Here is a 15,503-nt window from a genome sequence, read left to right as displayed (position 1 = left end):
AAGGGCAGCTTTTCATGTCAAATGATTCAGAACATTCTGAATTCCAAATTGGAACATGCTGAATTTCAACTCAGAACATTCTGAATTCCGACTCAGAACATGCTGAATTCTGCATTTTAACAACAAGGATGTTGTTACAGGCCAAATTGCATTTATTTTTCTGTTGGTTCTCTTTGCAATGCTTCGAAATGTAACCCTCCAGTTGATACATATCTTCTATGTGTTACTAATATTTAATTAATAAAAGATAATGGAAGTAAATTCATCTGTTTATTTGTGTCTTTATAAATTATGGATAATTACAAATGTGCAGTGTTTAAAAAAAAAAGAGCAGATAAACACAGTGATTTAAAAAAAAAATGCATTGATGCATGAAGATGCTTTTTATAATGGCATTGTAGGCCCCTGAATCGAAATCGAATTGTGAAGGGGCCATGAGAGTCCCACCCCTACAAAGACGCAAAAAAGGAGTGTCATTCAACCACTAATCTGAAGTCACTCAATTAAACATTTTTTTTAATTAAAATGAAATACTAATAGTAGGTACTTACCCCACAATCAACCATAACAGGAAATGTTTCCTTTAAACTTATACCCTTTATTCTTTTGTGTGATTCAGAAAAATGCTGCCACGTTTATCCTGTTACTGTAATATTTTAATTGTAACTTTTGATTTATGTAAAATCATAACCTTTGTGCAGAGTGAAAGAAGATATTACCAACGAGTGTGTCACATTTTTATTGACAATTTAGTATTGGTTTAAAAATACATGAATATGTTTAAGCTTGTTTATAAAAAAGAAGAAGCGATTCTGTCTGCTATTAAGTTGGCAGTTATACAAGAGCTGAATTCAAAGCGTGTTATGAAATGAGGCATTATGCTTGTTGCGCGTTGCTTCAACATGCATATTTTGGAAACAAGCCTCAGTAAAGGAGCTGCTGCACAACATTACAACATTCAAGCCATGTCATCTAGTACTGTGCATAAATGTCATAAATATGTTACAATTCAGGAGGTTGAACACATTTTTTTCCTCCTTTTTTTATGTTAGTAATTTAGGTTTGGAGTAAGCTGAAACATTGGTCACTTACAAAACATCAGATTAAATTGATAAAAACCCTTATTTAACAAGTGGCTGTACCTGTAAAGGAGGATAGGAGTATCTCAACTATCTCAAATTTTGACCTCAGAGTACAGTGTCTCGTCTTCATCGGAGCTGCTGGAGTCTCTGCCGACTCGCTGATGTCCAGGCTTCGCCTTGAAGCTCACCTGTGAATAATTGAGCTGTACTTCATCCTCACTGGTGTCTGTGTCATAGTTCATTGGAGCTCTGGCTGCGCCGGAATTTTCGTAGTCCTCCAGCCTTTCGTCATTCTAGGAGAACAACAGAGATCATCACTAGTGTCATAACTTCTCACAGTATCGAGATTCCATGCCGGCAAAAAATCACATCAACACACATTTAATGTTTGTGAGGACTGGAAGATGTTTTCCTTGCTAAAGTAGTTTGCTTTGTAACAGGGAAATGATTGAATTGAAACAGGAAACACCTTCTTTACAACAGTATTGTGGACTGATGTATACAGGGCATACTTCTTCTTTTCTAGATAAAAAAAAAGAGTATCATTGCTGTAATTTTTTACAACAGCGAGCACAACATATCAACAATCAATATGATTTCGACATTATTGCCATGATAACGCATAAAAAGGATTTGGTTCATAGGTTTCTGACCTTATTAGGTGGCTTTTGCTTGGACACCTTAGCGTACACATCTTCTTCCGCCTTTGCCTCTTTGTTTCTAGAACAACACATACCATCATATTACATATCACATATATTTTCGCCATGTATTAATACCTTTCTTGTTTTTGTCGTCGTGTCATAAATAAAAAAAACACATTCTCACTTTTGCTTATTTCCAAAGTGTAAAGAAGCATAGTTGAGAGAATCATCCTGTGTGTGTCCACCTTGCTGTGTGATTATTTTTTGTGCAGGAGGACCCTGAGCAGAGACGGACAGAAGACTTCAGTGAATGTACTGTAACCAATGAATCGGTTAATTCAATCCTCAAACAAGAAGCTGTAGGTCCTCTGGTCATTCATTGCTCCACAATACTGAATACTGAAGGATTACTGTTCTAAATAACCATGAGGACAGAGCATCAGCACAGCGGGCAAAGCAACAGCTTGTGATTGAAAGACACATCCGGCTCTAAAATATAGCCACACAAACGCTGAAGGCCAATGTGGATGTTTGCATGGTGATTTTACAAACACTAATATTTCTGTTCAATGTTTAACTGAAATAAAGTTACAGAAAGTGTTTAAAAAAAAGAGTAAAATGCAGTGTTTGTATTGTATGCCGGAAATATGTGTATATATAGATAAGATGGACAACATTGAGGGATTTTTTTAAGAATGGTAAAAAAAAAATCTTGATTTAAATACTGGCCCCTATCATTTCCATAAAATGATTTCATAAGACCTTCTGTACCGGTAAACACACACATCTTTCATTCTACAGTTGTTTGAATCTAAAACTCAATTGTTGTTCAATTGCTGCATCTCACTGCATTTTATTTCTTAAACGGCACTGCAACTTTTATTATTTTTTTATTTAGCTTTTTGACTGTTTTAATGTTTTCTTAACTGTTTTAAATCCTGTTTTCTCTGCATTATGTTTTGATGCTTTTAATGGTTTTATGTGAAGCACTTTGAATCACCTTGTTGTTGAAATGTGTTATACAAATAAACTTTCCTTGCCAAAAGTTTCCAAGCCCTGGCTGAGCCAACCATTAAGACATCACCAGTTTCTTTTCCTCAGACTTAAAAAAAAGCTCCTCCCAGAACCACAAAGCTAAGTGGTAGATTTCCCAGAAGTAAAGCACAATATACTGTACTTCTTAAATTGTGATTTTTTTAATGCGAAACTGCTTTCATGTATTGTTGTTGTGGAGCTTGAAATGCTTGACTCACTTGTTGTCCGGAGGGCAGATTCACAGTACAGTACACACTGTGGATGTTGGATGCAGGCCTGTAGGGCGACAATGGCGACATGCATACATAAATGCATACTCAGTGGCCGACTATATTAAAATGACTGAGAAGGCCGTCATTGTGCCATTTGTGTCTGAAGGTCCTTAAATGGATGCTTTGACTCCAGCATGAGTAGCAGCATCCAACTCTCTGTCCTACAGAGTGGGCCTTGTCCTGAGCGGGCCCAGTGTGTGTGTGGCTACTGTCTTACGTGCTGTCTGGTCGAGGCTGGCATCGTTGGGCATTTGGTGGACGGTGCGGCTGGTCTGACAAGAGGTCATCTCTGCTCCTGAAGGGCTCTGCCGTACCGGGGTCGTTCATCCTCCTCCTCCTCCAGCCGCCGTTCCACCAACCCTGACGCACAAACAAAGAGGGTCAGATTTATCTGGATCCGTTCGATAACGAAGTAGACAAACTTACACAAATGAGTCATCACCAGAAAACCAAAACAGGGCAGTGTGTTCACAGTTCCTTGTTGACCTGATTTCTTCCTCTTGTGTCTGGAAACATAAAAGGGACATGATAGTGGCTGTATACACATGCCAAATCCTCTCTAAAATGTATTTGTTTTCCTACTTTACCTGTAGACGACGACAATCAAGAAAATGACGAGCAGAATAATAACAAAAAGGATGATGAGCAGGGTCTTCATAACGCTTCCTGGGGTTAAATGAGACATAGTTTCAAACAGCTGAGCTTTAATGAGAGGAAAGAAAATGTGTTTTGGAAAGTCTGATTCACAAAACCTCTAACCCCGTATGACACAGTGCAGATAAAGACACATGATATTCACTCACGGTCAAACAGATGGACATGGTCAGACGATCTTTTATATATTTCATTTTGTGCGATGCAGTAGTAGACTCCCGGTTGGTCTGAATACACCGTGTGGACCTGACGGTCAGACACCTTTTCCTCCCTTTCGTCAGTCTTCATCTTGTACCACGAATACTGTGTGACTGGGGGATAGCTCTGACTGCTGCAGTTCAGCGTCACAGAATTCGTCCTGTCAGGCTGCTGATGCTCTGATACTGTTGTGATCTTTGTGTGCTTTGGAGCGTCTAGGCAGGGAAATGTAGGATTATTAAATAATTTACTCAATGTGTAAGTGTTCAAAGATCATACAGCAACGACAGCACAAATGGAAAGATAGTCTGTGTAGCGTGTCGTGTGTAGAATTTTAAAGTTTATTGTTGGCACCCCCTAGTGGTTGCTTTTAAGAAAGACACTGTGGAAAAGGAACGAACCGCCGAGAAACACCGTTTAATATGCCACAAGAACAACTGAAAGATGCTATAACCTCAAATCCTTAAAACGTACACAATATTACAATCCGTGTCAGAACATTCTCAAAAATGGTTGAGTGTCATCTTTCTTTCTGTGTCATATTCCATCTAGTTTGAAGGTTTTATAACATCTAATCCAATCTAATTGAAGTCACTACATTATCTCATTGCTCTCAGCCCAATCTGTATTCACAATATAAATGCTGTATCGTATCTCCGGGTGTGCCAGCCTGAATGCATCAGTCTACTCACAATTGACTTTAAACTCCGTTTGCTGTGAGATTCCAGTTCCAATGTCGTTGCTGGCTTCACAGCTGTACAGTCCGCTGTCCGAAGGACTGACGGACTTCAGAATCAAGGTCTGCGTCTTCTGGAGGATTTTATTCTTTCCATCAGTCATCTTCATCCAGGTGACAGAGGTCACTTGTGGGTAGGACTGGGCGCTGCAATCTAGAGTCAGCGACTTGTTCTCATCCACAACAAAGGCAGGCCGAGCTTTTACAGTCACATCTTTGGGACAATCTGCATTTACCAAAAAACATCGTAAAAATAGAGAGATGTAATCATAACCATGAACAAAGACATTTCACAACTGATTATTAAAGATAATATACTAAACTGTTGTCAATAATAATTCTGTAAAATACATTTTAATTTAGTCATAAGCGGCTAATTCAAGGTATGTCTTGGTACAATGAAGTGGTAGATTATATAAACATTCACACGTACAATTACCTCACAACTTGGAGAGAAGTTGATTTAAATGTTGATGTTTTTGAGGCCATATTTTGTGGTGGTGCATTAAGTGCAAGAGGTATATTTAACTGATACACCACTGTGTAAAATATACACAGTGGTGTATTCAGCTTTACTAGATTTTAGTAATTAGCAAGTATTAGCAATACTTACACTGTAGAAACACTCCATGACAAGAAGTCCTGCATTTATAATTTAACTAAGCAGTATCGTCTAAGCGGGAAAATGCAGTTCACGTATCAGAAGTAAAAGCATACACTTGTATTGTAATGTATAATGTATAGTTTGAACTACTTTATATACTGTTGCAATTTATCTAAACTAGTGCATTCTATTTTCTCATTAAATATGTTTTGTGTGTAATATAAATAGTAACTTAATTTCTGATGGAAAGAAAAGATAATAAATATCTACTTTTGCCATTTGAAATCAAGTTGTTTTTCTTTTCGTACTGAGACTAATTAACCATAACTTTATGTAGAGGTTTGATTCTGTTGATTTGTTTGATCAGCAAAAAGACAAAACATCACTGTACTCACATTTCACCACCAACTTCCTCAGTTCGCTGGTCCCTGAGCCTTCGCTGTTGGCGGCGTGACAGGTGTATGAGCCTGTGTGGGTTGAAGTTACATTAAACGAATCTTGCAGAGTGTTCGGGGGCCAATCATCATCACGGCGAGTGATAAGCAATTTTGAAGACTGAGGATTTGAATCAGAAGTGTGCTTCAAGGTGAGCTTTGAGGGTGGGAAGCTTTCAACAGTGCATCTGATGGTGATGAGCCGACCTTCCCTGACCTCAGTGTCCATAGACAGCGTGAGCTCGGTGGGAGCGTCTGTAGAGAGAAGGCAGCTGGATGATTTTCAGGACGAATCCTTCATTGTTTAACAAGATAATTTAGCAGCAGTCCATAAAGAGGAGGTCAACTTATGTCTGAAGAGCACTGAAGAGTTTTACATTTCAGGTAATGCACTCACGTCAGTCTGTTTAATACAGGACCACAACTATCGGAAATGTAGCTTAGCTTAGCACAAAGACTGGGAACAGATGGAAACAGCTAGCCTTGCTCTGTCCAAAGGAAACAAACACGGCCAACCAGCATCTCTGAAGTTCACTAATCAACAAGTTATATCTGTTTAGTGATTTTATTTGTATAAATAGCAACTGCTCGCCAAAATAACTATTTACCTTCAACATACATTAATAAACAAAGAAAGACAATTAAAAAGTGATGACTGTTTTGGTGATTGTTTGTCAATGTAAATGCAGATTTTCTAATAATCCAACATGATGTAAAATGAAAAAAATATATATATTAAATATCACAGAACATAGTCAGCCTTACACATTACTTACAGAGTACTTGTATGCACACTGGCTCACTATCCTCCCCTGTGTTGATGCGGTTGGTTGCATTGCACCTGTAACATGCTTCGTCTGCTCTTTTTACTGTGTCCAAGCAGAGTTCATTTTCTTTAGTTGTCTTGGACTTCCACTGTGAGGAGTCGGCCTGTTTTTTTGAGTTGTATCGGTACCAGGAGAAATGAACCGGAGCAGGATTTGCCTCAGTGTTACAATAGAACGTAAGAGATTTACCAACTCCCACACGTTTAGAATTTCCACTGATGGAAATGGTTGACTTCCTCGGGCCGTCTGAAAGAAAAAACTAACTGTTAGCGTTGCTTTCTATGGTGGTAAAGTCTGTGGATCATTAACTCTCTGACATACATGCAGCTCAAAGAGCTGTGACACTTACATTCAACTTTAATGTTAAATGGCGTTGAGGATCCAGTACCCACAGAGTTGGTGGCGCTACACTTGTAGGGGCCACTGTCCTTGGGTTCGACTCTTGCAACAACATACCACTGAGACTGCTTCTGACGAAGAGCTTTCCCATCTTTAGACCACGTGTAGGTGTGAGGTCTGGGGTTGCTTCTCTTCACATTACATGTCAAAGTCATTTTATTTCCGTGTCTAACTATGGAAGGTGACCTCACCTCAACTTCAGGCACATCTGAAACAGAAGGTGATTTATTATTTATTTATTTAGGCTGATTCATAATGATAATCATCTTAAATGTCTGTAGTGAACATCAAATTCATCATTATCAGTCAACATTTTAAATTTTTTGTGTCCTTTTAAATGTGACAGCAAAATGTCCAAAACAAGTACAGTAGTATTAGAAGAGTTAAAACTACTGAGAATCACAAGCACAAGGAATTAAGGAAATTCAAGGAAAACAGGAAATACTTACATGTCACAATAATATTGACTCGATTAGATTTCCTTGTCCCCAGTTTGTTGTTAGCTTCACAATAGTATTCTCCCTTCTGGGACTCTTTAATTGATGTAATGTCCCATACTGCCCCTCTTCCAATTACTTCGTTTCTATTGTTGAACCATGTAAAGTTGGGGTCTGGACGTCCTTTGGCTGAGCAGGTGAGAGTAACAGGATTTCTTTCCACAACGTTGTTTGAGCTTATTTTAGCCAATATCTCTTTGGGAGCATCTGTGTAAACAAATTCAATACAAGTCAGGATAAATTAACACACAAACACATAGCAAGCTTGGGTGGATTGTTTACAGAAATGAAATATGACTAAATTAAGTGCACAATGTAAAGATGTATGTAAGTGCAATCAGCTGATCCAAAATGTACTTCATTTTTTAATTAATCTTAGTTTTTATTACTGAAAACCTTTTTGTACTTAAGTGAAAGTACAAAATTATTCGCATCAAAATGTATATAAAGTACAAAAAGTAGTCAATGTGGGGAATGGTCAATTTCAAAATATGCATTTTATATTGATTAATGAATGGTAAATGAACCCGTAACCGTAGCGCTTTTCTAGTCTTTTGACCACTCAAAGCTCTTTAACACTACATGACATCATTCACATGACACAATGAAGCATTACTATGAACATCACTTAAATGTTGCAGCTGGTAAAGGTAGGGCTTTTTTATTTTATTATATACCCCGTTGGGTTACTTGTGAGTTTCACAAAGGGATCGATAAAGTCTTATCAAAGTAACTGTTCATCTCTGGTTGACATAAACAGACTTACATTCGACAGTTAAACTGATATTCCGAATCAAATATTTGTCGCTGTCACTTGTCTGGCATGAAAACTCCCTCCCATGATCTTGCCAGTTGACCGTAAGACTGACTGTGGTGCTTTTCAGTTTTTCCTTATTTTGCAGAGTCTTTGAGAGCGGAGTTGGAGACAGTTGTGTCAAACCTCCAATTTGTGGGTTTGAAGGACACGACTTCAAAGTGGAGCACGTGAGTGTTACATAGACAGATTCGTTTACGACAGGTGGTTTCTCAAAAGTGATCGGGCATGGGTTTTCTGAAAATATATAGATGAGACAATATTAGCAGAACATGTCACGGTGAATATATATATATATATATATATATATATATATATATATATATATATATATATATATATATATACATATATATATATATATATACATATATATATGTATATATATATAACCAGTATTATTAAACTATGATTCATTTAGTACAAATACATATTTTAAACAGAATAATCCAGTTTTTCTTGTTCTGTCAAACACTCATTATGCCTGTAGATGCATGTATCATTCATTACTGACTGAACTACTAAGGCTGGTAAACAATGCAGTGTCGCTTCAGTAAAAACAGCTCGAGAGTCATAAATTATGTTTGTCAAATTACCAGTTTCAGAGTTCACGTTAAAGCTGGATACAAATTATATTTTTTTGTATTCTTTCCTAGTGTGTGAGTGAAAAGAAAAGTCAAAGTCAAAATAGTCCACAAAATTACAATAATAGAAATCTAGTTATTATGAGATCATTAGCCTAATATGTAGGTGGTTGTAGTAGTTGGGTCAGATAACTTAATATTGTGTCTATTCAGACATTACAGTGAATTAATCAACTTTTTTAAATATTCATCATATTACTGAATCTCAATTCAACCAATCCGATCCATTCTGCCTCCTCAAGCTCATCTCTCAATATTTGCACAAATCATTTTTGTTGTTATTTTCTGAAAATATCTTTCAGTATTCTGTATTACCTTCAACGTTGAGGACCGCTGGTTTGGTAATCCACTTTTCTTTTCCAACAAATCTAAAGTAATAGTCTCCATTGTCAGTTTTATTTAGGTTGCAGATTAAAATACTGCACTCTATTGAGGTTGTAGGATAACTGTTCCATTTGGAAGATTCAGAGCCGATATATTTCACTCTGTCTGCAAAGTCCTCACTGACGGGACGTTGTGTAACATTCGTGCTGTAAATGACAGTGCCACTCAAAACGTTATCGTTCCACTTTCCATCCTTTATCCAAAACCAGTATGCACCAGCAGCATCAACCCTTTCAGTGACTCTACATTTGATTTCAATGCAGGACCCCTCTGTAGCTGTCAGGGATCTGTCATCGAGTGTGAAGAGGATTGGTTTGTCACAAGAAATATCTGTGATGGTGAAAACAGTCATAATGTAAGTGATTTACATTATTTAATGCATATATTTTTAAAGTATTGTTATCTCAGTGGAGTAATACAATTCCTACTTTTTGTTATGGCCAGAAATACCAACCACCCAACTGTCTGTGCATTCATTTTCATTTTGTGCAGAACAAAAGTTTGGTATCTGAAACACAAAAACAAAACAAAGAAGTTTGTTTACATTGTTGTATCCTTCATAACACCACATAACTGCTTCTTCTTCTTTCTTTTTTTTACAAGGGTTTTAGTTATTTTCATCAATGCAAATCAGTTACTGTCAAGATTTTTCTTCTTCCTTTTTTTTCATTTGTTTTCTTAAATTTTCAACTTGTTTTCTTCCTCGTTCTTCCTTGTTGGGAATTCTCTAGTCAGTTATCTTATCTTTCACAACTTGCAGAATGTCATTATGTTTTAGAAAGAAGGAAACAATTATATTGGGCCAAAATATTAAGGCTCCCAGTGTAATTACTGCGGAGCCCAAACATGACATTTGAAAAAGGTTTCATTTATTTTTTCTTTAATACTTAAAATAGGACTTAGAGAAACATCAATTTTATTTGACATCAACTGTTTGTTTACACTTTTGTTATGCTTTTTAACCATACACCAGCCATACATTTAAAAAAGACATATACAACACTTGCAAACAGTAAAATGCATTTATTTTATTAATTCTGTCATTTATCACCTCAAACTTGAATCGTAGTATTGTCAAACATTGATATGGTGTTTTAAAGGTCATTATACAGTAAATACTTCAATTACAAATGCCACTGTATTCTTGTGCCGACAACAAGAATATTTTTTTGCTAGAGAAAGTTGAATCCAAATCACTGATAACTTAATACATTTTCTCATTCAATGAAAAAAAAGGTAGACATTAAAACTCAACTCTCTCTAGACACAGACACCACCTTGATGATTGAAATAAACCTTCACAGACATGACTTTTTCAGCTATATTATGCAGTCAAATAGAAATAGAAATACATAAAAATAAGCTTGTTCTTACCTCAGATGATCCACTTAAATCAGACTGTAGCACACACCATCCCCCCTAAAGTAAGAATAAGATCAAGAAAAGACGTTTTCACAGTTGACCTAAAATCTTGTAAAATGTGCATGCCCCATCATGCAAGCAGGAGAACCCAATCGTTTATGTTGTACTGATGCCAGTGTTGCAGTATTTTCTCTTTACACTTGCCTTCTGCATGCATCTTCCTCTCACTTCCTCTATTTAATGCTTGTGTTAGTAGTGAAAGCCACTGTTCAGGGAGGGCCAACCCTATTACAGGCACTGAGCAGCACTTACAGTATTTTACATCTATTCGCAGATCACATGCTTACACAATATATTACAGTGTCCTTTAGTACTTCAAGCTCATCAAAAAGAGTGAAAACTTAAAAAACATCTTTGAAGTACCGTGTAAATACTGCGTTTCTCATATTGCAAAACATCAAAGTAAAGGGAAATCACACATAAACAGGAAACCTTACACAAAGACAAAAACACTTCGACTTCACTTCCCCTCCCCAAGAGCAGCAGCCACAATCTTCTTGGCATCGGCCGCCATTTCGTCGATGGCACCGTTCAAAGCTTGCAGCATGGCAGTGAAGGAGCGGCTGGCCGAGCGGGCGTGCCTGGGCATCGCCATCTCCACCAGCTTTGGCGAAACCGTGGCCAAGCTGCTTTCTGCCGCCGCCAGGCGCTTTTTCACTTCACCTTTAGTGACCTCCGCTGACAGAACACAGGTCCGCAGCGCTTTGAGTCCTGTGGGTTCCATTCCTCGCTGTCGGGCCAGTCGCTCGACCGATTCATCGTCCAGACACAGAGATAACTGTGCTTTGCTTATAATCCGCAGTGCTACACTACTGTCCACCATGGAGGCCACAAAGGGAACGGGGATAGCTGACACCCCGCCAGATAGCGAGGCAGCTGCCCATACGAGTGCTTGGAACGCCTCCTTTTTCTGAGTGACCAGGGTGGAGGTAAGCGTCGGGAGAGCCAGAAGAAGTGCGTGGGCTCGGATCTCTGGAAGGTCTCTTCCCATGTCCTCCAACAGGCCGGGGAAGTCAAACTTCTCCAAGGTGGCGGGTCGCACCAGGTAGACTTTAGGCAGTGCCACACCCTGTGATGTCAGCACTTCTAAACTGGCTTTCCTCGTTTCTTCTAGGGTTTTTTCAGTGCCTTTTGCCAAAGCTAAGAGAATAAAGTACACTGTTTGTCGCTGTTGTGACCGGGCCTCGAGGAACACCGCCACACTGTTGGGTTGGGGCGGCTGGCTGAATGTCATGAAGACGGCGTTGTAGCGGGCAAACTTAACTCGGTCCATGTATCCCTCGGGTACAAATGGAGAGGTGGATGGGGCAGGTGGCAGATCCCACAGGCGAAAGTCAGGGTGTTTAGGGTCTGGGTAGCCGGCCATCTCCTCCGGGGCAACAGGGGATTGAAACGGAGCTGCTCCATCGTCCCCAGCGCTGAGGCCACGTAGGGAGTTGATGAATGTGGTCTTTTCATCCCCACGGTCCCCGATCACAGCTAAATTGATCCTGCTTATCAGGAGATCTTCCACTGCATCCTTGACATCTGATAAATTATTGTGCTCTATGGACTCTTTGAGGGTCTCAAGGAGGTTCAGGCTTCTGAAAACATCAGCCATTTCTGTGAAAAGACAGAAATTGCAGTGTTAATATGCTGTAGCACGGACCAACAAGATCGTATGAGTAGGATATTTGCAAACAAAGCATCAACACTGGTCTACTTTACCACACTGGTAAGTGTATACAGGATGACATCTAACATATCAATAAATTAGTGAAAAGTGGCAGCTTTTCAAATGTAATGAATATTAAAGCTAATGATATTACTGGTGTAACTGGAAACCTGCTTATTCACCACTGGTGGGTATACTATTTAAATAAGAAACAATAAAATGGACTTACACTCTTTGTCCAATGGGATGGGTTCTGGATCAAATAAATATCTAACAGAATTAAAACAGATAGATCTGCACACCAAGTACCTCCCATGATAAGTATTTTTTTTATTGCCAGACCTTTTATGCTTTTATTGTTTTGATTTTAGAACAACATTTTCAAACTTGAAAATTTGTTTTGAATAGTCCATTAATAAAGGCAAATATCACAATCCATGTAAAAATCATAAGGTGAAGTGTTAAAAACGCATTACCGTCAGTTATCAGCTCTGTTTATTTTTACAGTACAGAATTGCCCATTTTTAAAGCAATCAAATACACATTTATTTTGGCAATGCAAAGTTTCAATTCAACACAATACTGCACATGCTCACCGGCGGACCTGGAGGAGAAGCAGCCCTATCTGTGGTTGAAGTATTTGTTCTCAGTTGTCAAATGCAGATTCTTCAGCGGCTCTGAACCACCAGCCGAGTCAGGTTGATCTATTTAAAGGTGCCCGTAAAGCTTGTGGAACATTATAATCCCGCTAGCTCAGACTTAATCCCAAACCACTTAAAGCACATTCATGCACACTGCGTGTAAATGTAAAGCTCTACAAGAAGGCACACACATGAGCACATAAATGAAGATACAAGCATAATAATGCGACATTATCATTTGTTTTTAATTACATAAAAGCTTACTTGATTATTATTACAGGTCAAATATTTACTAATAAGCACAACTGTTATGCAGAGAAGAAAGGATGGCAAAATGTATCAGTAGGACTATGGTACTTAATACTTTTGTTCTCCTCACTGTCCACAATGTTGCACACACACACACACACACACACACACACACACACACACACACACACACACACGCACACATACACACACACACACACACACACACACACACACACACACACACACACACACACATTACACTTATGTGTCTCTACACTTTAAATAGTAATAGCAAAAATGCCTCCTCCTCCCAAAATAAGTAAGTAAATAAGTAAATAAGTAAGTAAGTAAATTAAACTCAAAGCCTTGACCAATTATATAATATATAATAATAATAATGTAATATAATAATTTCTGAAATCTTTTTTGTAATTTAGGTATGAAGACTTTGGTAAGGTTGGAAAACAACAAGGAAGGCACAATCAGCAATGTTACAGTTTCATTTTTCATTCTTATGAAGGCATTAACTATAAAGAGGAACAAAGTATTCATAATTAAGTTGAGGGATTTACGCATACTGTATGTGAGACTCTGATGAGCGAAGCTGCACAGTTTTGCTTTATTCTTTTAAGAGGAACCCAGCATGCAAAACATCTGCCACCTGGTTGGTGTTTCGGATGCTATTTTAGGCTCACATCCTCTCGCACAATAATTTCCTGTCAGACGAGTTGTGAATTCACGTGTATGTATATAATGTGAGTTCATTTTGAAAAACAAAGTAATTGGACTTGAAATCAAAGTCCCCAAAATGTATCAGATGAAATCGTAAAATATATTTTATGTGATTTTAGGGGATTTGTACCTTCAACACTGAATCATGACAGTGAACTGATACAACACATTTATAGAGAGGATATTTTTGCCATATGCACAATCAATAAGAAAAAGACATTTTAGTCAATCAATGATGGTCAAATTATTAACGTATGAAAAAGCAACTTGTGTCACTGATAAATACATTAAATACCCGCACAGTATCCGTGTTCCTCCATTTTTAGCTTCAGCCTCTTCTGTATTTGTATAATTTGCTAAAATATGACATCAATGTATTTTCAGTGTCTCTGATAACTGTTCGCACATTGGGCTACTACACTATAGCTATCTTCAGTAAATGAGCTGCAATTCTGTCAAAATCGGTTGCTACATACTTTATATCTGCATATTGAACTCTGAACCTGGAGAGGAGAAAGCGCCATAGAGCTTCAGAGGACTTTGTTCTCACTGAAAGCTCATAGTCTCATTCCTACAGTTTTCTGTGCAAGGAACTCGCTGCTCGTACTGAGAGTAAGGTTGATTCCTATACTAGTTATACATTACTATAAACTAACAAAAAAAAACTGATCTGGGGAATATCTTAGACATTATATTTCATTGTTTATTTCTTCTCGCAGAAGAATTAAAGCAAATTCTCATAGTGACTCTGAAAACAAAATGAAACCACAGACAACTTCTTCCGTTGCAGGAATGAGCGTTTATTTGTGCGCAAAGCTGAAAAGCAGTAAAACATAAATAAAAAAAGAGCTGCACTTGTGAAACATAAGGGCACTGGAGAGCCAGCAGAGCACTGAGGATACATACATATTACCACTGACAGGCATCTAAGTTGGAATATTTCATAGATGCTTACCCTGCGATTACTGGACAACTCAGTCACTTTACTTCATGAGCCACAGCTACACATATTGTGGCTTTAAATCAAAGTTCAAAACAAAAGTACAGTCTGGTACAAAAAGCTGCATTGCCCCCTCTGTGTGCGACAGCACCGCATTACTATCAACCCCACTGCTTGGCTTGGCCAGATGCCCGAGGAACTGCACACCTTATGTGTTCAGGTCGCCTCTGCCACCTCATCTCCTTTCTGCCAAGACCCCTTTAAAACACGCCTCTGCCTAACATCTGTCTGCTACTTATAGCTTATAAATCTTTAACTACTGACAACACATTTATTCACATTCTTCTTCTTGTCTCCCACTACTCTTTCTTTGTTTTTACTGATTTATTTACTTCTTCCAACGTCCGCAACCTCGAGGTAATAGTTGACTCAGTGCTTTGATTTGAATCCCACATCAACCACAGTGTCAAAACATTGCCCGCCTCCAGCCCTATACTCATTCATCACCTCGAGACTCGACTCCAGTCACCTTCTATTTGGTGTTCACTCCAAACTCCTCAAAAAGTTTCAATACACTTCAGACACACACACACACACACACACACACACACACACACACACACACACACACACACACA

The 15,503-nt window shown here is 38.3% G+C and overlaps 2 protein-coding genes across 2 annotated transcripts; both read right to left on the bottom strand.

Annotated features, from left to right (window-relative positions):
* Positions 1–1,015: 1,015 nt before the first annotated feature.
* On the bottom strand, positions 1,016–9,576 carry LOC306745274 (B-cell receptor CD22; the record flags this gene model as incomplete). The annotated part of the gene is made up of 14 exons (XM_079228027.1): positions 1,016–1,375; positions 1,736–1,802; positions 1,911–2,005; positions 2,980–3,037; positions 3,251–3,393; positions 3,476–3,539; positions 3,621–3,699; positions 3,837–4,100; positions 4,578–4,847; positions 5,621–5,914; positions 6,836–7,016; positions 7,462–7,589; positions 8,149–8,433; positions 9,345–9,576. The coding sequence occupies 14 exons, from the start codon at positions 9,574–9,576 to the stop codon at positions 1,175–1,177; spliced, it is 2,361 nt and encodes a 786-aa protein (XP_079084153.1). The 3' UTR covers positions 1,016–1,174.
* Positions 9,577–11,106: 1,530 nt separating this feature from the next.
* Positions 11,107–12,246, bottom strand: irgq2 (immunity-related GTPase family, q2; the record flags this gene model as incomplete). The annotated part of the gene is made up of 1 exon (XM_079227997.1): positions 11,107–12,246. The coding sequence occupies one exon, from the start codon at positions 12,244–12,246 to the stop codon at positions 11,107–11,109; it is 1,140 nt and encodes a 379-aa protein (XP_079084123.1).
* Positions 12,247–15,503: the final 3,257 nt, after the last annotated feature.

Source organism: Taurulus bubalis, assembly GCF_910589615.1.
Source record: "Taurulus bubalis genome assembly, chromosome: 12".
Lineage (NCBI taxonomy): Eukaryota > Metazoa > Chordata > Actinopteri > Perciformes > Cottidae > Taurulus > Taurulus bubalis.
This window is presented reverse-complemented; position numbering and strand designations above follow the sequence as displayed.